A 25,070-nucleotide genomic window follows, 5' to 3' on the forward strand; every position below is an offset into this window, starting at 1 on the left:
GTGTGTTTTCAGGCATACAGAATTCATTCTGTAGATGAAAATCTAGGAAGTTAAAATGTTTCTTTAACATTGTTTTAGTTGCTGACACTTTATTTAAAATTGAATCTATCTGAAGTTGTATAAAGATGGGAATCGGCCAGATGAAGTGCCTGAAATAACCTAGTCTGTTGCTTTTATTTAGGACCCACGTAAGTCATTTTGTGTGCTTTGAAAATGTTCTTACCTTGGTATGACTTGGGTTCTGCTTTAGAAGACATTCATATGTAGTGATTGTTTCCCCTCTAACCTCCCACACGGGGGAAGATAGAAGACAATTTTCTTGTGACCTACCCAACACTGTTGGAAATCTCTTCATTTTTCAGGTGACAGCTACCCTTGTGAGCAAAGCATAGCATGCAGGGATGTTGACTTACTATGCTGTACACCTGAAACTAACATTTTGTGTCGTGTCAACTCAAGTAAAAAAAAGTTTAAATATTTAAAAATAAAATACATGAAGAGGGAAAAAAAATGGTCAGTAGGTTTTTTATTTTAGAGAGAAAGAGTGCAAGCAGGGCAGGAAGGGGCAGAGGAAAAGAAAGAGAATCCCAAGCAGGCTCCTCGCTCAGTGTAGGCCCAACGTAGGGCTTGATCTCATGACCCTGAGATCATGAGCTGAGCCGAAATCAAGAGTCAAGAGGCTTAACCAACTGAGCCCCCCAGGAGTCCCATACGGTAGGATTTTTTTTTTTTTATCTTTTCATTTTTCCCAATGAAGGGGACACTGTTTATACATTTGAAGTAACCAAACAGTTGGTTAGCTGAGAAACTGTTATAAAAGTGTGTATATTACATGTTTTGATAAACCAAACCAAAGGTTCTGGAGCCTTATGCGTAGTCAACAGCCCTGAGATTCTGAATGCTTAATAATCAGATTACCATTTCTTAATTAAGGTTTGCATTTGAAGAGGTGTTTAGAATCTTAGTTTCAAGGAGCTTTAAAGAGACTTTTGGGTGTAAGATCATTAACTTGCCAAGTAAAAAGCCATGAAATGAGGTTGGAATTCAGGATAGGGCCACACATTTTTTATCACTACTAAGTTCATGGTTCTCTCAGCCTGTCACTGATTTGCTATAATGCCGTCCTGAGTCTATCCCTTAGGTCTCCCTTTTAACAGGAGTACTAGATGGAAGGGTTTTCTAAATATTTTCACTTTTTTTGGATGCCTAGATATAGATACCTTGTATCTGACTAAAATTCTGCTTTCTACTGGATAATGTCTATTGCATTTCCAGGGCAGTAGTTGCTGGTTGGGTGGAGGGTGTTTGTTTTTTAATTTGGGGGTTGGTTAGTTGGTCGGTTTTATAATGGTGTTTTAAAAAAGAAGAAGAAAAAGGAAAAAAAATGGCTGTTTGGTAGTTCATCTCACAATGGCACAGAGGCAGATAATGTAAAAGACTCTCTCCGAGTGAGACGATGCCAGCTCTGACGGCCAGTGTCATTGAGCAGGAGGATTTGCAGCATGGCTCTGGTTCTCTAATAACCTGCCTGCTTCCATAGTGCTGGTGAAAATAATGTGCTGCTACACATTATTAATACATTAAATACACATTTTTAATACACAACACACCATTTCATAGAGAAAATGACCAGGTTTGCATTGGTGTGATTCAGAAGTAACATATTTGGGAGTTTATTGTAGGAAAGGAGAAACTCAACAGAAAGTTTAAAGGATCTCATTTACCTTTTAGTCTTATTGCATTAACTCGGCTTTGTTAGGCCGGTCAGTATTCCTGGAAATAAGCAAGTCTTAAAAAAGTGCTCTCTAGAAAGGCGTAAAACTCACACAGTCCTGTTTTGTTTTGTTTTGTTTTCCCTTTCCTCTTTTTTTTTTTTTTTTTTTTTTGTTCTTCAAGAGAAGCTGTAGTTTTAGGGAGCACGGACTTCCTGGAGGATGACATAGAGAAGATCGTGGAAGAGCTGGGGAAGGAGTACAAGGGCAATGCCTACCACCTGATGCACAAGAACTGCAATCACTTCTCTTCGGCTCTGTCGGAGGTGAATTCCCTTTTCCCCTCAAATCCTTCGGCGCTGGTTGACTCGCTGTACCGCTTCTTGCATTGCTTCTCTGCCCCTGGGCTTTCCTGATCCTTCGTGTTGCATTGAGTGTGGTACTCTGTCCCTCTTTTATATGAATGAGCTCTCCAAGCTCAGTGGCTTCCGAGTCAGCACGGTTTTAAACTGTGACCCCGATCGCGACTTAGCCATGGGTGGAGGTACACAGATCATGGTCTCCCCTTATTTGGATTCATTTTATTACAGCCCAGAACTTGCACGCCAAAGAAATGAATGCTTGAGCCACTTCTGCCCCTTAGCCACAGGATTCTTCTTCATCTAGTTTCGTTATCAGTGGGAGCTTTTGGGCCTGGCTCTGAAAAGTATTAATAAGTTGTTGATTTTGCCGCTCTCGAAATTTGGTTCTGCCAGCTTGAACGCAGGCACCTGTTTGCCTTCCCGGTTCTTGACTCCCATGCAGGAGACCAGAGCTAGATCAGAACTGCAGGACCTGAAAACAGAAAATGGAGGGAAGAAATCACAAGATCACAGAGTAAGGCCTAGAGAATTACCTAGCTCTCGAAGAGCTGCCCCACTTGCCAACTCTTGGCACTGGAGGCGGGGGTGGTTTCAGGTCCCCCAGGAGCTGCTGTCTCGGTGGCCTGTGCACGGTTGCGCAGGTCCCCACCCACCTGGCTCCCACAGCAGGGCTCTCAGACACTATCTCCCACACCAGCATGAAGGAGTCGGAATCCATAGAATGTGGAAATTGGCAGAGACCATAGCTAGCACCCAATCCAGTTGCCCCACTTTACAGACATGGTGAGTGTGTGTGGAGGAGCCGCTGTGCTGCCATCCAGGGTGTGGAGGAGCAGGGTGTGGAGGAGCAGCTGTGCTGCCATCCCTCGTGACAGGGGGAGCTATCTGCAGAATTGGGAATGGTAGATCCAGCCCAGGAGCCTCAGGCACCAGCTCCCCTGCTGTCTCAGCCAGGCCATTGGCCTGGGGGAGGACATGTTGCCCAGGTAATGCCTGAAGTGTGTCCTCTCCTCCAGGAGAGAAGAAAAGAAAAGCCCCCCAAAATCCCAGTTGAATTTGGGGGAGCCAAAAATGGTAAACCTTTGTGTTGCTTTCTCCTCCACATGGGAGGGAACATGATTAAAAAGTTGCCAGGCTTGAGCCAAGGAAGAAGGAGACTGGGGTACAGTACACCACACTAATTCTTAGTCTAGCTGCTGTAGAGGCCTCCCCACCAGCTGGGATCTCCCCAAACAGCTACAGCCTCTGTCATTGCTAAGTTTACTGCAATGAGGAAAGGAAAGGGGAATTTTTTTAATGCCTTTTATTTTATAATTATTGCATCTATGGATATATGACAGGAAGTGGTGTAAAATGTTTTCTGCATATAATTTTGCAGATGAAAAAAAATAATAATTTTGCAGATGATATAGGGACCACTTCACTCGGGGAATGCTACAAAGAGAAAGTGTTTGGACACAGCTTCCTTGCCTTTAATAGCCTGAGTAAATGGAGTTTAAGTCTTTTAATAATGAAAAGAAAACATGTCTCCACAGCTGAGATTTTTACTATGATTTCTGTCTATCATGGCCTCTGGAGAAAGGGAGACAGTATACAAAGAGAGACCATTTCCAGATGGACTTCAAAGTGCTAAAAAGCAATTTTTAGATACTAATGAGCTCTTGTAAAATCAGATGTCTGGCCTGTAGAAGCTGATGATTTTTCTGGCCCAATGGGCCTATTTTTTAGTGGGTCTTAAAAGGGTTAAGGAAAACCTTTCATGCTGCTTAAATTTAGAGAAACATGGCTCCCTGACCATGCAGCATCTTGACTTTACTGCTGCCAAAGAAAAGCCTGGGCTTTTATTTTGAAATCTTGAATTCATACTCCTGATTGCCTGGGCTTGACTCTTAGGCTGAAACCTGACATTCTCTGTTACCCATTTCTGCTAAAATGAAAGCCAGGAAAGGCTTGGGGAGCAAGGCTTCTTGGGGACCATTGCAGGTCAGGACACCTGTCTGTGTCCTGTACACTGTAAAAGCCTGTGGACATGGACTGACCCCTCTGGGTTGGGACCATCTGCATTGAGCTGCTCATTGGCTCTATGTTTCCAATACAGGGACAGATTGAATCCCTAACCAGTGATTCTTACCAAAAGCCACAAGTAGGGAAAGGCACGTCACCAAGACTGTGAGCCCCTGCCCACTCCCGGGATGTCTCCTGGCAACTCCCTTCACGACCATGGATCAGTTGACTGTGGGTCAGTTGTAGCATCCCGTGCAGCAGTGGGTGACGGGCAGACTGCACCCTTCTTCCCATTCTGTGCTCCTTAGCAAGGCTGTGTAGTTTTCAAATGCAGCCGTCTGCCGATTCGGGTTCGGGGTGGTCTCGGCTGTCCACTAGGTAAATGATCAGGGGAGGGGAGGGGGGCGGCTATGTAAACACACTGAAATTTTCTGAAAGTTCAGGATTTGACCCTAATTCCATATACGATGTGCCTAGTTCAGTTCAGTTATATAAAAATATTTTCTGGTAAGAACTCTTTGTCCCTCTTCTGTGCATCCTTTCTAGATCAAAAAAAGGGGCTGGATGAGAGCAGGGGATAATTTTTAAAATGTGAAGTTCGGATCACTAAATGGCACACACAACAAACCAAAACCCCCCAACCCCTGGCACCTGGGGAGAAGGGGGTAGGCCTTAATGTCCTTTGTTTTTCAATATTGCGCCTTCCCTGTGCTAAAGAAGAACATTGCATTCTGTCCTTCTAAGCTGCTGCAGTCACTTTTAATTCAGCCAGGCTGCTGAGCCAGCACGGGGCCCTGTTCCTGCACTGGCCGCGCAGAACACCTGCATGCCTCTTCCACACTCGCGAGGCTGATAACTGGCGTTGCCGACAGAAGAACCTTTTGGATCTGACCGTCTCTGGGTAGATCCTCTGAAACCAAGATGGAGCCAGTTTTTCTGGCTGGATTGAAAACTCTAGGACGGAAGCCCTATCTTCGTCCATTTGGGCTGCTCTAACCCTGTAGCACAGGCTAGGTGCCGGGCAAACAGCAGACCTTTTTTTCTCACCGTTCCAGGGGCGGGAAGTCCAAAGTCAAGGCTCTGGCAGATTCAGTCTCTGGTGAGGTCAGCTTCCTGGGTCGAGGGGTGCATGGGCTCTCAGATCCCGGGATAGAGCACTGATCCTAGTCATGAGTGCTCAGCCCCTATGACCTCACCACCTTCCAGAGGTCCCGTTTCCACACACCATCATGCGAAGGGTAAGATTTCAGCGCACCAACTTCAAGAGGACAAAATTCTTCAGTCTACAGCAAGCCCCACGGTGCCCACTCCGTGAGGAAGCACACTGGGTGGGGGCCTTTTAACCTGGACTGCCTGACTCTAGTGTGTGCCCTCTGGGATTATAATTCTTGTGTGTGTCATGAAGTTGCCTCAGCCCTGAAAAAAAAAGGAAATCAGGCTGACTTCAGATTACTACTGGCCAGAGTTGTACTAATCCTAAATGATGCTTCAGGCCAGGTAAAGAAGGTTTGTATCAAAACTCAAGGTTGAAGCCATCCGACTTTCTAAAACCTTTATGGTTAGTGGGATTTGGGATATGTCTTAACTGGCCAAGTCCAGGAACCCTAAAAGGTATATCTGAGGTCAGTACTGCAGTTTGTTCACCCGACTGCATGGGGTCCTTTGATAATATTTGCTGTAGCAACAGGTTGGCCAAGTTTGGGGGTTGAGGGTGCTGTGTGTAAAAAAAAAAAAAAAAAAAAAAAAAGCTAAAACATCAGAGGCTGCTGTCCTTATAAAGGCCTGCTTATTGGGGAGGGAGCGGCCTTTCTTAATGCATCTGAGAACTTGACTTTCAGAAGGGCTCCCAACATTCTCAAGCTGGAGGAGTGGCTCACCGTGCCTCACCCTTTTGTTTGAACAGTGTGATTTCTGCTAAACACCTGCTTAGATTCTGGGGAATCTAAAAACTTGACACATGCTAAGGAGTGGGTACCTGCACAACCAGGCCCCCATAAGACTTTGGATGCTGGGTGTCTAGCAAGCTTCCCTAGTGGACATTTCACATGTGTTGTCCTGGCTCCTTTGTGGGGTAATTAAATATATCCTGTGTGATTCCACTGGGAGATGCCCTTTGAATGCTTGGTATGTGATTTCTTCTGTACTTCTCATCCTCTTCCCTGTAGTGGATCATGGCTGTGAATGCAGCTGTGTGCCTGGTCCCTTGGCCCTCTTGGCAGGTCATCATCTAACTGGAGGTGGTGTTGGGGACCACTCATGCATCTCAGTAGCATTCTCCAAAGATGATCAAGAGTTGTTTGGGTTATTTTATCATGAATACCCCCCCCCCAGATTTAAAAGTATTTCATATACCTCACAGGAAAAATCTCAAACAATCGAACTTATACCTAAAGGAACTAGAAAAGAACAAACAAAGCCCAAGGTTAGAAGGAAAGAAGTAATTAAAGATCAGAATAGAAATAAATGAAATCTATAGACTAAAAAGACAATAAACAGATCAATGAAACTAAGAGCTGGTTCTTTGAAAAGATAAGCAAAATTGACAGACCTTTAGCTATACTCAAAAAGGGAAGAGACAGGGCTCAAATAAATAAAAAAATAAAAGAGAAGTTACAACGGATACAACAAATACGAGGATTAGAAGACACTGAACAGATAGGACAACTATGAAGAGATGGACAAATTCTTAGAAATATACAATTTTCTGAGACTGAGTCACAGAGAAATAGAAAAAAACTGATTGGACCTATTATTACTAAGGAGATTGAATCAAAAACCTTCCAGCAAACAAAAGTCCAAGACCAGACAGCTTGACTGGTGAATTCTACCAAATGCTCAAGACTTAATAATATCTAACCTCAAACTTCTCCTAAAAATGAGAGAAAAGGGAACACTTTCAAATTCATTCTACAAGGCATCACCCTGATACCAAAACCAGACAAGGACATCACAAAAAAAGAAGTCACAGGCCAACAACCCTGATGAACAGAAGTGCAGAAATCCTCAACATTTGCAAACCAAATTCAACAGTACATCAAAGAGGATTCTGCACCATAATCAAGTGGAATTTATCCCAGGGATGCAAGGGCAGTTCCACATTTTCAAATCCGTCTGTGTGATAACCACATTAGCAACATGAAAGATAAAAATCCTATGATCATCTCAGTAGATGCGGAAAAGCATTAGACAAAACTTAGCATCCACTTACAATAAAACTCAACAAAGTTGGTGGAGAGGGAACATCCCTCAACCTAATAAAGGCCAAAGGTGACAGGCCCACAGCCCATGTCACACTCAGTGGGGAAAAGATCAGGACAAGACAAGGATGGCCACTCCTACCATTACAGCGCTAGAACAAACCACCGCATGCTTACATCTCCATATCTAGCCATTGTGTCCCTGGGGTAGATTTCTAAAAGGGGAATGACTGGTTGAAGCCTAAATGCAAAATAAACCACTACCCACTGTAAGAGATAGGCTTTATTTTATATCATGACCCAGTATTTATACACACATGTACACATAATGTGTTAAAACAAATTAGCCCTCCTTTCTACAATCTAATTCATTTTAAAAATTGAAGTTATGAGGTGCCTGGGTGGCTCAGTGGGTTAAGCATCTGCCTTCATTTCAGGTCATCGTCTTAGGGTCCTGGGAATCAAGCCCCGTATCAGGCTCCCTGCTCAATGGGGTGCCTGCTTCTCCCTCTCCCTCTGCCCTCCACCACCACCCCCAACCCCACCCCCACTCATTCATGTGTGCTCGCTCTCTCAAATAAATGTTTTTAAAATTCAAGTTACCATGTTGAATGACTCACTGATGGGTCTGGACTTGAAGATTAGAGATGTTGGCTTGATGGAGGACCAGCATGCTTCTGAGGACCGGCAAATGGGGGAGTAGTTACAGGCTGGGGGACTGGTCACCAACTGGACCCTGCCATTGAGAACTCAGCCCATGGGTGTGACTGTATCCCAGCACAACTCCTACATATCAGGAGGCTGTAGTTTATAGTACCGTGTTTTCGGCTGATCAGGTCACACCACCTGGCATTGCATAAGGATGAAATCAGCTTCCCAGGAAGCACATGAATATAAGAAGGAAGGTAGCTTGTTGAGTAAAACCAGGATTTGGGAAGTAGGTTGAAAGAAGTGAATAGTCAGTGGCTGTAAAGCTAACCTCGCCACCACTTCTGTAGTTAACCTTCAGGTACGCAGATTACCCCCCACCCCACCCCACAATGTGTCTTGGGTATAAAATATAATGTAATACTTGTTTGCCTGGGTTTCCTAGAGTAGAGAGAGAGGAGTGGTCATTGCTTGGTTTTCCCCCAGATCTAGTTCACAGACACATTTCTCAAATATTTTTTAAGATTTTTTTTTTGTTTTTTTTTTGAAAGAGTGTAGTAGCGGAGTGGAAGGGGCAGAGGGAGAAGCAGACTCCCTGCTGAGCAGGGAGCCCAACATGGGCCTTGATTCCAGGACCCTGAGATCATGACCTGAGCCCAAGCAGATGCTTCACCCACTGAGCCTCCCAGGTGCCCCTCTCAAATATTTTTAAGTCATCTCTGTCTCTCTGTGCTGCTCACCAGGTGATCAAATTTGGTAAAAACATGCCATCTTCCCTCAAGTGAGACCACTGACCCTATGGTTAAGACATCGTATTTAAAGGGAATGTAACCTTTGTCCCGGAAGGCTAACCCTTTGGAGAGAGAAGTTACCTTGCTTAATTACCGGTACCAGTTTATTTACATTTTAGCTACTTTTTGGACATAAATACTTTGAAAACTTTTTCCCAAATCATCAACTAAGATAAGATCACCTAATCCTAATCTTTGACCCAACTAGAGGCAAACCGCCGAGGGGACAGTGGCGGCAGGGAGCCCAGTGTTGTGTGTAGGCAGGAAGGAAAGTGAAGACAGGAAAGTTAGCTGCGGAAGCCCGCGGTGTGTCCTATCTGCAGAGCCGGGCAGTGAGGCTCTGGGGTCCTAAGGATCGGGTGGGGGCTGGGGGCTGGGAGCCGCCCGCCTGGCCCACTTCTGCTTCCGTCACTGCAGTGGGTACTGACCTGGTTCTGTGCTTGGCCCCACTGCTGACACCGACTCACACAGCCAGGTCTGCATCTGGGGAGACGGTTCTTTGCCTAGGGAGATGCGGGTCAGGGACAGAAGTAACGGTAAAACGCGGGCCAGCAGAAATGGAGTGATGAAGCCCGGTGGGAGTAGAAAAGAATCTGAAAAGGGAGACTTCACAGACAGGAAAGGACCCAAAACCCACCACTCTGACCTGTTACACTCCTAGCGTGTGTGTGTGCGCGCCGGCAAGGCTTTTCCTCTGGCGTTCAGAGCACGGGTACACACATCTGATCCTGGGGCAGTCCCAGCCAGGATCAGAGACAGAAGGGAGCCCAGCAGAGTGAACTTGATGCTACAGGTGTAGAAAGTAGCCACTTGAACCAGGCTTCGTAGAGAAACAGAGATGGGGGGCCGGCGGAAGGGGCCCAGGGGCCACGTGTCCTGCTCACCGACTTGTCTGCCTGCCCCACTCCCTGGCACCGGCCCAGGCCAACCTTACTCCTCTTCCTAATACAGCACCCTTTGTCCCCCGTAGATTCTCTGTGGGAAAGAGATTCCTCGCTGGATCAATCGGCTTGCCTACTTCAGCTCCTGTATCCCCTTCCTACAGAGTTGTCTCCCCAAGGAGTGGCTCACCCCCGCAGCCCTGCAGTCCAGCGTCAGCCAAGAGCTACAGGACGAGTTGGAGGAGGCTGAGGACGCCGCTGCGTCCGCATCCATGGCCAGCACCACAGCGGGCTCCAGACCCGGGCGCCACACTAAACTATAAACGTCTCCAAAGTCACCTCTTCAGAGCTGTCTCTTGACAGTTGACTATCAACTAGAGAAAAGTAAAAGAGTAAGCGTCCTCTGGATATTTTGTATGCAAAGATGGCTCTCCCCCAAATCCCAGTTTTTCAGCTCAGGATTATATTTGTAATCAAAAGAATCACTTGGCGCAGGAGGGAGAACTTTGTATGAAGCTGCCCTCTGGTTTTTTTACCCACTTGTAAATTTGGATTTACTTGTTTTATACGAGTTCTGTTAAGTTATGTTTACAGTATTTTGTATCGCTGTTTACAAATCTTGCATGGACTCCTGCCACCGTGAAAGAAGAAAATCTTCACGTCTTCACCAGTGAGGCAGGTCATCTTTGTACACTTCTGACAGTTGCCAGAGCTACGGCATTAACACTAGGCACACGAGAGGTCCTTGAGTGCTTAGAGTCACCATCACCTGCTTAAGAATGGTCTTTTAGGTTGGTGTTTGGTTTTGTTAGCGTTGTGGCACCCGGACACAGAGGAGAAGGAGCACACGTGGCCTGAAACCTCGGGGCCTGGGGCTCCCCCAGACCAGAGGGGGGCTTTTAATCCCAAATTCCAGTCCACTGTGGTGGGCTGGTCCATTCCTGTGTCCGTCCAGCTTGGACGCCTCTGAGTCTATAGTTAAGATGGTTTTCGTTAAAGATATTCTGCTAGTCACTGAGGAGTATTTTTGCACATGTGTTGGGGGCTTCATCTTTATTTTAATACATACTGCTACCCTCCCTGCACTGGGCTGTGTTGATGGGGTTGGAAAGATCCTAAGTGGCAGCCCTCTGAGTAGCAGTGTGAGTTGACATTCAACTGCTTTATAACTGTTCAGGCTGCCTTTCATACTAGACCTTGAAAACTGGAGTCTGAAGCAACACTCTCCAGAAAGTTCATTATTGGATATTCCGACATCTTACGTACCATTTCAGACAGAGTGTGTTGGAGTTCATTGGCTTGTTACGGGAGTAGCGCCACCTCATCATAGAAAACCCAGTCGCGTTGACTTTATGTTGAAAGATATTTGTGTGTCTTAAAATTCATCTTTTTCCGTTCTCTCAAATGTGTCTCTTACAGAACCTCCCCTGAGAAAGGAATTGTCACCGCAGATAAGTCCTCATTAGCAAGGACTCTCTGCTCAAATCTACTCCCAGTGTGACCCTTGGATGTAAGAGCCAAGTCATTACATGTCAGATTCCATTTTTCTGCCTTAAGAATGAATGTCCTACGTAGAATATTGGGTGCAGCATATAAATTATCCAAGGCAGTGACTTCAGCTTTATAGAGATTGTTAGTTTTAAAGTCACCTACTTTTATTTCAACTTCTAGATTGGATTGTTTGCTATTGCCCTTTATAAAGATACATATCTTTGAGTAAAGTACATTTTTAACTTTTCTGTCAGCTGATTTTGATTCATTTTATCAACTTAAGCCCACCCTATTCCTAGGGAAAACAAACCTTGGGTTAGAAGCCCTGACCTGAGGACAATGAAACCACTTAACCTAATACATGTTTTTGACTGTTCTGTTCCTGGAGAGGAAAGCCTTGACAAGTCTATCCTCAGTTTTTTAGTGGGTGCAGAGCACTCTTTTAAGAGATGGGACAGGAAGAAGAAAGGAATATAGGATCTTTGCAAGAAGTTCACTTGGTTCAGGCATAAAAAGGAGATTTAGAATAAAACACTAAGACTCTGGCAGTGCGTTTGTTCACTCAGAGGAGAGTCCTAAACCCTGGTCGGCTATAAAAACGTCTGATGCCGTTTGGGATATTTTTTAAATAATGTGGTGGATGACAGTTTCTAATCATTCAGAGAAACATGATCTTAGTCTGTGCTGCTGACCCAAGAAAAGGAGGGCCTGTCGGTTAGAGTCTTCCTGGGGAATAGCCGAGAAAACCCCATCTCTGCTCATCCGGAACCCAGCACCTCCACACACAAATGATTTCCTTGTTGTTGCATTGTATTTACTTTCATCTGCAGCATTTGGAGTGAAAAATAGTGTGAAGGGTCCTGGTAGAAATAAGTAGTGGCCTGAGGCCATTTATCATACTAACAATCAGCAGATAAAATCCTGGGTGTGAGCTTGCTTGCAACCCAGTTGTACTTGAGGTTGAAAAGAGAGAAATGTCTTTATGTTAGAAAATCTCATTTAAACCAGTTCCTCTCTGTAGTTCAGAGTTGAGGTTGAACTTAACTCACTAGCATTTAACCAGCTTTTCCTTGCCTTTGCAGGGAAAGAATTATGTTCTCAGCCTGATCTCTGTTGAGAAAAATCCAGTCATTAGGACACATGTGATATGATGGAGTCAGAGATTCTCTCTGTATCGTAACTGAGTGAAACACATTTCTCATGGTGGGCTGGATGGTAACAGTGTGGGAGGGTCAGAAGCTACTGGTTTCTGTTGGTTTCCATGCCCTTGGGTGAGTGAATTGGTTGGTTGCTTGGTTTTGTCAACCCTAAGAAGGGGGCATCAGTTTTGGAAAGTGGGAGTCTGGAGTTGTAGGAGGTGGAGTCAAAAGAGCCTCCACTGGATACCTGAACCCCAGCCACCTGTTGCTCTGACCCACAGCAATAGCGCAAAGCTCCCTTCACCAGCATTTGTACAGAGCAGGAATTCTGGTGTTAGCCGATGGACGCCATTGTGTGTACGAGGAGAGTCCACGCTACAGACAGTGGCGGGACTCCGTATCCGTGGCTTCTCTCCATCACAAAACGGGTAGAAACACATTCACTGCTTCAGGGCTCTAATCTGTGTGTCTTCTTTTGGCTCCATTTCTGCAAGACATTCGGTCATTTTGATACATGCTGTGTTTCCTTTGGGTTTTGTTCAGCAAGCTGGCCATGCTGCCATCGCATCTTCTTCCCTGCCGTCTGTTCTTAGGGTGTGGCTCAGTTACTAGACTCGCCTTGTCTACGCAGTCAATACACGTCTTCACTGTTTGAGAGGTGTTACAGCTGTTAAAGAATCTTCATGAACCTGAAGATAATTTCTTGTGAAGTTGAATGCAAATGTACTGTCATTCATAGTGTTTATATAAAAAACAAATACCAGGAATTTCACTTTTGCTACCTTGATATAGCATTGGGCTATCATGTTAACAACATTGAAATACATCAATTTATTAAAAAAAATACTTTTATAGGAAATGTTTTACGTGTGCTTTCTGACCTCCAGACTGTAGCTGTCATGTATTTGTGTTAGAGGGTGGGAGGCGACTCTTAAAACCCAAGGCTCCTGTCTGCTCTGCAGAGATACAGTTGGCCCTCTTGTACGTGCCTGTGCATTTACTCACGCACTTGCTTTTGAACCTGAGTCCATGGGCCAAGTCCTTAGCTGCCAAAGAGCATAACCACACTCCTCACAGGTAGTGGGTGTCAACCCTGGCTTCCGGGCAATGAAAGCAGGCTGGGAGGGGAGACACCTCCTCTGCTGTCCACCCAGAGTGCGGGGGAGGGACCCCACTGCGTGTGTGCACACCCATCTTTAGCATCAAGCAAGCAGGAGCCAGGGTGATAGACTCCCTGTTTCCTGTACACCTGTTCCCCTTCTGCTTAGCACCTGCAACCTGAGCCTTCCTTCTCCACTGGCCTTTTTGTACCTAGCCAAGTGGTAGTTCCCTCCACTAGCTCAAAAACTTCTCCTGAAGGTAAGTATTGTTAAATAAGTGGTGACTCTTGCCGTCACTGCCTGTCCACTCTGCTAAGAAGGAACGAACGTTTGTTCTCCCCTCGAGCACATGAACTAAAGGGACCTTCCAGGTTCCTAACAGACTGTAACAAGTTGGCCACAAACACAGGTCTGGTAAAGCAACTCCTCTTGCCTGCAAAGAAGATGCCAAATATACTGAGAAACACTGTCCCTTTTTCCCCCCATTATCATCTGCTCCTCAGGTTCTCATCACCTGGATCCTGACCTCGTGATAAGTTTGCATAAATGATGCTAATAAAGATCAATAGCTTCATGCATTTACAACCCACTCTTGCAAGTAAATTAGATGCAGGCAGCTACTTACCTCCTTTCAGATTCTGAACCCAGAGAACTGCTGAGCTCTCTTAAATTCATCCCTTTGGTCCGTTCCCCAAAAAGAATATCCTCTCCAAAATTGTACCTTGGCCCTACGCTGGCCAGTGGAGATGGGTTTCCTTCTTGTCCAGGCCAAGGGGAAAGCTAACGAGAGTTAAAGAAAGGGGCTTCTCTCAACCTGGTCATGGAAATGTTCGTTTCCAGAGGTTGGACGGCCACACCTTACTCTGCAGCCGAGTCCTGATTGGGCTCCATGGTCCCAATCAGGAATGTTCCATTCCCATGCTGTTGAGCACAGTAGTCCCTCTACTTGGAGCTCCTCTCTGACCCCCTCGTTTGAGAGCAGTTACCTGGTTCCACCAAATACTCCTGACCACTCAGTGGCTCCAGCTCAGGGAGCCATTGGCTGCCACACTCACCCCTAACTCCCAGCAAACGGTGGGAGCTAGCGCCTGGGCAACCTTCAGGTCTCCTGAAGCTACAGGGAGAGTCACCTGCCTCCACAGGCCGTCCTTGGAGCTTTGCAGACAGGACCCGGAATACAGTTAGTAGAGCCGCTAAGGCAGGCGCTCGGATGGAGGCACGTACCCTCCGCTCTGCTTGCTCTGCACCGGAAAACGAGTAATGCACTGGGCAGGGCAGCGAAAAATCAGAGAAGGGAAAGCTTTTCTGTCTACCTAGGACCCTCAGTCTGTGTGGCCAGTGGTTATCCAAGCCAAGTGGGGACTGGAGTTTGGGGATCAGCAATCTGGAACAAGACAAAGGCCCGCGGGCCTGGCAGCCTCAGCCCGGATCTAGGACAGGAGGACACCCGCCTCCCACTTCCTCCCCCCGTATCAGTGAGTGGGCACTACAGGGAGGCCCTAGCAGCACCCGGACAGGCAACTTGCAATCCCCAGAAGACCAGCATCCATCCCCGCGAGTGACAGCATCCCCCCCTCGTCACCTTGAGTCTGGACAGGCCAGTGGATTTCGTGGACAAGACAAAGGAAATTGTATTATTGTCCCCCCGCTGTGTCACCTCAGGGCCGGGAGGGGCACAGTAGTCCCATTACTCCATGGAGCCCTCACAACAGCCCACGTCTTGATTCCTGCTTTACACAAAAACGATCTCGTGGTCCTTAGCACAAGAACATGCAGGAGGCACAGGAAACACCTCTGAAACCAGCCCATCGTGAAGCTCCTGCTTCCATTCAGGACCTCAGGCTCCTGAATCCGATCGGCATGAGGACGAGACTCCGGGCACGAGGGTCACGGGAGCCCCGCTCTGTCCCTCCCAACTCTGTGCGCTCTGAGCCTTCTCTGTCCGCAGAAATGAGAACTTCTCAGGCGAGGCGACTGTCAGGCAGCCTGTCGTCTGTCGGACACACGAATGTCTGAAAGATCGGGCAGTTGAATCTCCCTCAAACTTCAAGAGAGATACGGTGTGATTTTCTGAATGTCGCCTGGGTTTGGCTGAATCCATATAAATTACTCAAGGGGCATTCCAGCTGGAGCTGCTGCAAGGAGCAGTGACTGAGGAGCCCCTGATCTGGGCACGGGGACTCCGGGCTGTCCTCTGAGCTGTTGGCCCCCTTCCTGGCAGACCACCAGGACATGCCTGTCACACAGCCATCCCTAGGCTCTGAGGCCGTCCCTCGGTCTGCATCCCCGACCGCAGCCAGCATGCCTGGCTATTCGTCCTTGCCGGGCCCCTTCCAGTGCGCCCAGTGGGACTCCCAGTCTGCAACAGGCAAGCGCTGCAGTAGTCGCCACTTCTTCCAATGTCTCCTGGCCCCTGCTTTATCTGAAACCCAGGTGTCCCCTGTGGGGGTACTCCCCCAGAGTGTGTCCCCCCAACCTGCCATCGCTGCTTGCCCACACCTCCTCCTCCCCACCTCAAGCCCCCAGCTCCACTGAGCCCATGCTCCCCAATGCTCTCCCTCCTCCTGCCTGTCTTCCCCTCCACCCTCCACCCCGTTCCTGTCCTCCTTCATTCCCAGGAACTTCACCCACACAGATGACCCGTCCTGAACCCTAACCCCGTGTTTTTCCCCCAGGGCCCTCTTGTCACTGGGGTAGGACAGTCCCTCGTGCTGGACAGTCATGGCCACATCGAAAGTCCCCATGCAGGGCAGCCCGGGTGGCGCAGCGGTTTAGTGCCTGCCCTTCAGCCCAGGGCATGATCCTGGAGACCTGGGATCGAGTCCCACGTCGGGCCCCCGGCATGGAGCCTGCTTCTCCCTCTGCCTGTGTCTCTGCCTCTCTCTCTCTCTCTCTCTCTCTCTCTCTCTCTCTCTCATGAGTAAATAAATAAAATCTTAAAAAAAAGAAAGAAAGTCCCATGCATTTCGCCCCTGGAGTGTAGGCAGTGGGCCCTGGCTGAGAACCCTGTCAGTGTCTCAGCCCACGTCCACCTGCACTCAAACCTTGGGCTTGTCACCACTCCAACTGACCCCCTGGTAAATATTTACCTTGAGCATCTCTGGCCACCACCCTGCTTGGTTCGGGTGCCCTTGTGGGTCCTCTCATGCTCCAGGTGACATGTACCCCCTGTTGCTTCATCCCCCCCCCCCCCGCCACTGTGTCCTCACATCAGCAGAGAACCTCGCTGTGTGCTTCCTCCAGCACAGAGAGAACATAGGCAGTTGGCCCCTGTATTAGAAAAACAGTCCTTCCTCCACTGTGCTCCTCCTTTACTTTCATACAGAACATTCCACTTCCCACATGTCTGGTCACCAAATGTGTGTGGAGGGGGTGGGGGGGAAGTGTCCCCACACCAAGCAATTCTGTGTGACACCAGCAGGGTGTCCTGTGATTTAACTGTTCTGACGCTGCTGTCTCCCTGGAGACGGTCTCAGAGGGGTCAGGGCCCAGGGGCCGGCCGCCAGGAGTAGGTCCCAGGTGACCACAACTTCTGTCTGACTTGGCTACAAATCAGAGATTCCCAGGACCCCTTTCTGGGGTCCAGCTGATTTACTAGAGCAGCTCACAGAGCCCAGAGAAACACATTTACCAGTTTATTAAAGGACATGATGAAGGACAAGATAAACACCCAGATGAAGAGATCCACAGGACACGGTCTGGGAGGGTTCTGAGCGTGGGAAATCTGCCCCCGTGGAGCTGGGGTGTGTCACCCTCTCACTCGTGGAAGTGTCCACCCCCGGGAAGCTCTCCAAACCCTGCGCCACTGGGATTTTATGGAGGATTCTCCATCAGGCGTGATGGATCATGACCTCCGTGGTCAGCCCCTCCCCGTCTCTGGGTAAGTGCGGGGTGGGGTAGTGTGGGGTTGAAATTCCAGCTTCTGATCGTGGCTTGTCCTCTCAGGTGACCAGCCCCACCCAGGAGCCGTCCAGGAGCTCCCGCAGAGTCTCCTCAGTAGAGCTAGAGATGCTCCGGTGCTCTTACCACCCAGGAACGTGCAGGGGTTTCAGGCGCCCCGTGTCAGGAGAGTGTAGTAGCGCAGAGGCCAGTGTGTGTGTTTTCTATTAACTCACAACCTCCAGGGCACCTGGGTGGCTCAGTGGTTGAGAGTCTGCCTTTGACTCAGAGCATGATCCTGGGGTCCTGGGATCAAATTCCACATTGGGCTCTCCTCGGGGAGCCTGCTTCTCCTCCCTCTGCCTATGTCTCTGCCTCTTGCTGTGTGTCTCTCATGAATAAATAAATAAAACCTTTAAAAAAAACCTCACAACCTCCAATTCCCCAATCTACAAACTCACCTGAATTTGTACCCAGAGTCACTATCCCTGTCACGATGGGAGAAGCTCTCTTACTGCTTCCAAAGGGGCCAGTCCCTCCCTTGGCACTGGCTCTCACACTCCCCCATCAACCAAGCACTTGCTCCAACATGATCTCTCCCCCGCCTTTATCTTTCTAACACCAATTTCCCTTTCTTCTGCGGGACCATTCCTATCAGCATAAAATATGTTGCGTGGTTTCTCAGCTAAAACCTAAAACCAAAAACAAACCAACCGTGACTTGACCCCCTGGTCTGTAACAGCACATTTCCCTACGTCTCTCCACGTTAGAAGGTCATGTGCCTTCGTGTTTCATTCATTCTTTCAAACAACATCTTTGTTGTGAAATATATATACAAAGGGATATATGGGATGCATGTGTATACTTTAAGATACAGTAAAGCGAACACCTCGCCACGTACCCACCACTCAGCTTAAAAAATAAAACATAAGGGACGCCTGGGTGGCTCAGTGGCTTAAGACTGGCTTCAGCCCAGGGCATGGTGCTGGGGACCCTGGATCAAGTCCCATGTCGGGCTCCCTGCATGGAGCCTGCTTCTCCCTCTGCCTGTGTCTCTGCCTCTCTCTTTCTCTCCTCTCTCTCTCTCTCAGGAATAAATGAATAAAATCTTAAAAAAAAAAAAAAAAAAAACATGTGCAGGACCTCAGACGGGCCATCCAGCTCCCTGATGGCTTCCTCCTCCCGCCACCACGGGGACCCTGCTATTCTGAGCTCTGTGTTCATCATCGCTTTGCTTTTCTTTATGGTTTTAACACCCGCATATTCATCCCTTGACAGTATGTTATTTGGTTTGACTTACTTTAAAACATTAAGAACATATCTATGTTCTCCTGTGATTTTTTAAATTCCATATATCTTTAAATTCACGAATGTGTGTAGTTATAGTTCATTCATCTTCATTGCTGTATAGTATTCTGTTATATAAATATACCACAATTTTATTGATAGATCCTTCTACTTTTAATGGATATTTGGGCCATTTCTGGTTTATTGCTATTATGAGCAATGCTTCTATGAATATTATAATGTATGGCTCCTGCTGCTCATGGAAAGATTTCTTTCAGAGTGAAATTGCAAAGTTGTAGGGAATGTACCTGTTCAACTTTATTAATGTAGAAAAAACAAGGCCCTCTTCTTATTACACTTTTATTAAATAAAATCCTACCCAGCCCTCTCTACCTGCTAATCAAACAGAGCTCCACAGGCTAGTTATTTTCTTATAATGTCATATAATGAAATTTCAGAGCCTTGCCTTTAAAAATGTTTTTTCATTATTAACTGAAGGTGTCAAAGAGGTCAGAACTGTTTCCACATGGCCACCGGGAAGGAAAACACTCAAAGCACAAAAGTGGTTCAAAGAATCTGATTGGTTTGGTTTGAAGTACTTTCCACAGAATGCCTTGTTCTAAGTGGATATGTGTGAACGTTCATCACTATTTACAACTCTGAGCAGCAGGATCTGTTAGACACCCACACTTTAGAAATTGTTGCCATATCCTGTGCAAATACCCACCCCTTGAGTATAACCTCCAAAGGACACCTGCATTTATTAGCTGCTTGTCTTACCTGATAATTCACTGGCTTAATTATAATGTTGCAAATGACATCTCAATATTCCTCAAGGTTATGGATACTTGAAAAACTACCTCTTACAGATCAAGAGAAGATCATGGCACTTCTCTGCCGCGTGCATTTTGGAGAAACCAAAGGCCCTGCTAGCTGTATGATTTAACAGATCGGCTGAAAGTTCTTGTGCCGTCTTGTCAGCACTGGGTCATCAAAACTGTTTTCCAAAGTGGCTGCAACACTGTTGGCCCCCATGAGCAGAAGATTGTCATTCCCACTACTCCGCACCCTTGCCAATACCTGATATTGACTGGACTCTTCAGTGCTGGCCAATCTGGCAAACGTAAATTGGCACCTACGTGTGCTTTTGATCTTCCTAATTATTAATAGGATCGAGAATCTTAAATGTTTCTGGGCTAAGTACTTATGTTTCCTTTTCTGTGTAATGTCTGTCCTACCCTTTGTCTAGTTTTCTATTAGATTCTATGTCTTCTTAAAAAAAAAAAAAAAGATTCTATGTCTTCTTCTTGCTGATTTGTAGGAAATATTTATGTATTCTGGCTACTATTCTTTGTTCAATGTACTACAAATATATTGTCCCACCTGGAAACTTCTCTTTTCACTATCTCTTAAGGTGTGCTTGGATAAACAGAAGTTCATTTTAAAGTAGTCAAAAATCAAGAAGCCTGGGTAGCTCAGCAGTTGAGCACCTGCCTTCGGCCCAGGGCATGATTCCGGAGTCCCATTATCGAGTCCCAAATCGGGCTCCCTGCATGGAGCCTGCTTCTCCCTCTGCCCTGCCTGTGTCTCTGCCTCTCTCCCTGTGTCTCTCATGAATAAATAAATAAAATCTTTTTAAAAACATTAAAAAATAAAGTAGTAAAAAATGTCAGTGTTTTTCTCTATGGTAAATATTTTTTGTATCTTAAGAAAATTAACCTATCCCTTTAGATCATGAAGATATTTTCCTACATTTTCTTTTAAATATTTTTTTTAAATTTTATTTATTTATTTGGGAGAGAGCAAGAGAGAGAGAGAGCACCCATGACCAGTGGGGAAGGCCAGAGGAAGAGGGAGAAACAGGCTCTTCACTGAGCAGGGAGCCTGATGCAGGACTGGATCCAAGAAGCTGGGATCATGACCTGAGCTGAAAGCAGGTGCTTAACCGACTGAGCCACTCAGGCGCCCCTCTTCTAAATGTCTTAAGCTTTGCTTTATGCATCTAAGTCTTCAGTCCACCCAGAATTGATTGTGTGTGTATGGGAGGTCGAGATCCAAATTATTTTTCTTGCCATATGGATAACTGTTCACCCTAAAGCAGTACACTGAGTAGCCTTGCATTACCCTCTGCGGTACCACTCCCACTGTCTGTTAGCCAGGTTTCCGTATATGGAAGAGCCTTTCTGGGCTCTCTCTAGTCTCACTGGTCTATTTACTATCCCAAGACTAATGATACACTATCCTAACTGCTAAGGCTTTATAATAAGCCTCAATACGTGGTAAAGCAAGTCTCCCTAGCTTCATGAGTTATAAACACACCCTATTGAAACTCCATTGAATTTATGTATCAATTTGTAAAGAAGCAACGTCTAATGACATTGAGTCTTTATCCAAGAACATGACATATCATTCCATGTACACTGATTTTTAATAACCTTCAAAAAGGTTTATCGTTTTCTCCAAAAAGGACTTTCCTATATTTTGTTACATTTATGCCTCACTTCTTTATATTTTTTTGCTAGTGTAAATATATTTTATTTCTTAATTATAGTTTCAGAACCATTGTTCCTCATATATAAAAACACAATTGACTTTTTTCCTTTTTTAGACAAAATTGATTTTTTTTAAGATTTAAAGTAATCTCTACACCCAGTATGGGGCTAGAATTTACAACCCCAAGACCAAGAGTCACAGTCAGTGAGCCAGTCAGTTAGATTTTTGTTTTGTTTTGTTTTGTTCAGAGAAAGTGTGAGCAATGGGGAGGGGCAGAGGGAGAGGGAGAGAGATAATCTTAGGCAGGCTCCACTCTCAGCATGGAGCCCAACCCAGGGCTCCATCTCAAGGCCCTGAGATCATGACCTGAGTCAAAATCAAGAGTCAGATGCTCAACCAACTGAGCCACCCAGGTGCCCCTAGATATCCTTTTTTTTTAAAGATTTTTACATTTATTATTTATTCATGAGAGACACCGAGAAAGAGGCATAGACATAGGCAGAGTGAGAAGCAGGCTCACTGCAGAGAGCCTGGTGCAGGACTTGATCCCAGGACCCCAGGATCATGACCTGAGCCCAAGGCAGACCCTAACCACTGAGCCACCCAGGCACCCCCCTAGATATTAATTTCTTAAAGCATATTTAGGCTCACAGAAAAATTGAGCAGCTAGTACAGAGAGTTCCCATATACATCCTCTCTCACACATGTACACTTTCTCCTGTTATTAACATCTTGTATTAGGGTGACACATTTGTGATATGATGAATGAATTAATACATTACTAGTAGGTAAAGTCCATTTACATTAGGGTTTACTCCTGGTGCTATACAGTTCTACGGATTTTGCCAAATGCATAATATTATATACGCAACACTACAGTATCACACAGAATAATTTCACTGCCTTAAAAATCCCAGGCGCTGCATTTCTTCATCCTCCCACCCACTAATCACTGATGTTTTTGCTGTCTATAGTTTTGCCTTTTCCAGACTGTTGTATAGTTGGAATTATACAAGATCTAGCCTTTTCAGATTGGCTTCTTTGACTTAATAATATGCATTTCCATTTCCTCCATTTCTTTTCATGGCTTGATAGCTCATTCTTTTCAGTACTAAATAATATTCTGTTGTGTGGATGAACCACAGTTGACTTCTGTATTCACCTACTAAACACATCTTGGTTGCTTCCAAGTTTTGGCAGTTGAAAATAAAAAATTTTGTGCGGACAAAAGTTTTCAGCTCCTTTGGGTTCCTACTAAGTAGTGCAGCTGCTGGATCACAGGGTAAGACTATGTTTAGCGTGTATGAAAGTGCCAAACTATCTTTCAAAGTAGCTGTGCCATTTTGCATTCCCCCAGGAACGGGTGAGAGTTCCTGTTGCTCCACATCCTCACCAGCACTTGATATCGTCCATGCTTTAGATTCAGACTATTCTAGTAGGTTAGCAGTAGTACCTCCTGTTGTTTTAATTTGCAATTCCCTAGTGATGATCAGTTGAGCATCTCTTTCTAAGCTAATTTGCCATCTACAAATCTTATTTGATGAGGTATCTATGCAGATCTTTTGCCCACTTTTTAGGTGGGCTGTGGGCTTTCTTACTGTTGAGTTTTAGTTTTTTGTGTCTTTTGGACAACAGTCCTTTAGCAGATATGTGTTTTGCAAATATTTTCTCCCATCTGCGGCTGCAATTGGTTTTTATAGCTAGGGTTTTTATCCAACAATCCTGCAAAACTCTCTTGGTAGTTCTAGTTATAGATAGATAAGATAGATAGATAGATAGATAGATAGATAGATAGATAGATAGATAGATGATAGATAGATAGATGTATTCTTTGGAGTTTTTCTACATGGACAGTTTATCATCTGCAAGCCACATTATTCTCTTCCTTTCAAATCCATATAATTTCTTACATTTATTTATTTATTTATTTAATTATTTATTTATTTATTTACATGCCTTGGACTAAGACCTCCCAGACAATATTGCCTTGATCCTAAAGAGAAGTTTTAAGTATTTCAAGCTTTTGTCAACTTTTTATTTCGTATATTTTGCCAGCCAGCACGGTCAGGCTATTTAATCTGGAGTAAAGCTTCAGAAACTGAGGTCACCAAATACTTCAAAGTAGTAATGATGATGTTGTACTAATTTGTAATAAGAGCAATGCATTAGATTTTTTCTTCATGTTTAATTCAGATTGCATCAAGTGAGTGTGATGACACTGGTTACCTTAAAAGTCTTTGGTAACAGGGTACCTGGGTGGCACAGCGGTTTGGCGCCTGCCTTTGGCCCAGGGCATGATCCTGGAGACCCGGGATCGAATCCCACATCGGGCTCCCGGTGCATGGAGCCTGCTTCTCCCTCTGCCTGTGTCTCTGCCTCTGTGTGTGTGTGCGTGTGTGTGTGTGACTATCATAAATAAATAAAAATTTAAAAAAAGTCTTTGGTAACAAATGGCCTTGATTAATCAAATGGGGAAAAGAAACTTTAGTAAAACAAACTTTTTTTAAGAGAGCGCACATGCATTAATGGGGGCTGGATGGGGGCGGGGCAGAGGCAGAGGGAGTATCTGAAGCAGACTCCAGGCCCAGGACAGAGCCCGATGTGGGTCTCAATCTCACAACCCTGAGATCATGATCCAAGCCGAAATCAAGAGTTAAATGCTTAATGGACTGAGCCACCCAGGTACCCCTAAAACATTTTTTTAAAACACATTCTTAATATGAAAAAAAATTAATGTATGAAGCCAGGAAGAATAAGGCCCTGCTCCTCCTACTGAGTGACACCCATGAAGAGAAGGCCCGCCTATCAGCAGTGACACGTTCTGTTGCCAGGTTTCACAGAGGAGCACACAAAACAGATCCAAAGTTCAGTGCCCACTTGGCCACCTGCAGAGCCCTAGCTTCTCCGCCTGTGTGCACAGAACCCAAAGAAGACATCACAACTTATTTTACTGCCCTTGGGGATCTCTGGTCCTCACACTTGTGCTTTCTTCTCCTAAATGTGTGACATGGGGTCCAGCCCTGAGCCAACAGAATTCTGACAAGTTTGGATCTGTCTATGGGAAAGACTGGCCAGAGTCTGCAGACATGAAGATTCACCCCAAGGAAAGAGAGAGCCAGGGCAACCCATCTTGTGGGGGAACTAAACTTCCATCTCATTAGAGATCAAGGGAAAGGGGAGTGTTGTTGCCTCTTGGATTTGTCCCTGGGATAGCCGTCCATGGACACCTGTTTGACACCTATAGAAAGGGAGATTAAACAAAATCTGAAAGAACCATTTCATCCAAAGTTCTGTAAGAGCCAAGCAATTCCCAGTGTGTCTGGTACATTCCACCCCCTTGAAAGTCAGGCATTAGACTAAGTCAAGCATTTCTGTCCTCCCGTGGGCGGATAGGTGCCACCTGCATGATTCAGGCACCTATCCCTCCCCAGCTTTGTGCCTCAGCTCAGTGAGCACTCCCCCATGAGTCCCCAGTAGCCCCAGAGGCAGACTCCCATGTGGATCAGTAACCAGCCTGTGACAGGTCCCGATGAGCCTGCACAAGCTGCTAAGCAAGGTGTTGAGCCCCGGGATCTGTGACAAGTCAAAGCTCGGACCCCCAGGGCTGGGGCTGGATGCCCTTTGCTCCCACTTGCTTATTGAGTTCCCACCATAGCACGTAGGACGTGCTTGGTGCTCTGGCATGTGCAATTCTGCTAGATAGGACAGGAAAATTAGATGGAAAAAACAGACTTCCAGGTTGAGCATAAATAACGAAGAAGCTACCAAGTAGCTGGTGAGATACAGACAAAATTCATAGAATGGGATAAATATGGCAAAGACCATGTCACCCATGAGACGTGTTAGATATGAATAAAATAAGTGGAACCCGTGTACAGCCGACACAGGCAAGGTGGATGGAAAGCCCAAGCAGGTGCCAAATCTTCACGATGAATGTGAAGCTCCAAATATCCATCATACACCACGTGATGCACCTAAACCCCAAAATCCCACAATACAGCAGCCGAGGCACCAAAATTCATAATTGAATACGCATCATGTATAATAGGCACTCAATATCCATGAGCCTCAAATGGGCCACTGTTG

The 25,070-nt window shown here is 45.9% G+C and overlaps 1 protein-coding gene and 1 long non-coding RNA gene across 6 annotated transcripts in view; one reads left to right on the forward strand and one right to left on the reverse strand.

Annotated features, from left to right (window-relative positions):
• Positions 1-13,084, forward strand: part of DESI2 (desumoylating isopeptidase 2) — a 46,925-nt gene extending 33,841 nt beyond the window's left edge. For 2 of the 5 annotated variants that reach the window (XM_025430593.3, XM_025430594.3), the window contains exons 3-4: positions 1,902-2,038; positions 9,685-13,084. In XM_025430593.3, coding sequence (XP_025286378.1) covers positions 1,902-2,038; positions 9,685-9,918 — 371 coding nt within the window. In that variant the 3' untranslated portion in view covers positions 9,919-13,084. Of the gene's footprint in view, positions 1-1,896; positions 2,039-9,684 lie in introns of all 5 variants that reach the window. The other 3 variants (XM_025430590.3, XM_025430591.3, XM_025430592.3) reach the window with 2 other exon arrangements.
• Positions 2,033-7,221, reverse strand: LOC118355158 (uncharacterized). Its single transcript, XR_004817033.2, has 3 exons — positions 5,126-7,221; positions 4,206-4,452; positions 2,033-2,546 (listed from the first exon to the last, which is right to left on the reverse strand). It is a non-coding gene; the product is annotated as an uncharacterized LOC118355158 (long non-coding RNA).
• Positions 13,085-25,070: the final 11,986 nt, after the last annotated feature.

This window comes from Canis lupus, chromosome 7 (assembly GCF_003254725.2).
Source record: "Canis lupus dingo isolate Sandy chromosome 7, ASM325472v2, whole genome shotgun sequence".
NCBI classification, from domain to species: domain Eukaryota; kingdom Metazoa; phylum Chordata; class Mammalia; order Carnivora; family Canidae; genus Canis; species Canis lupus.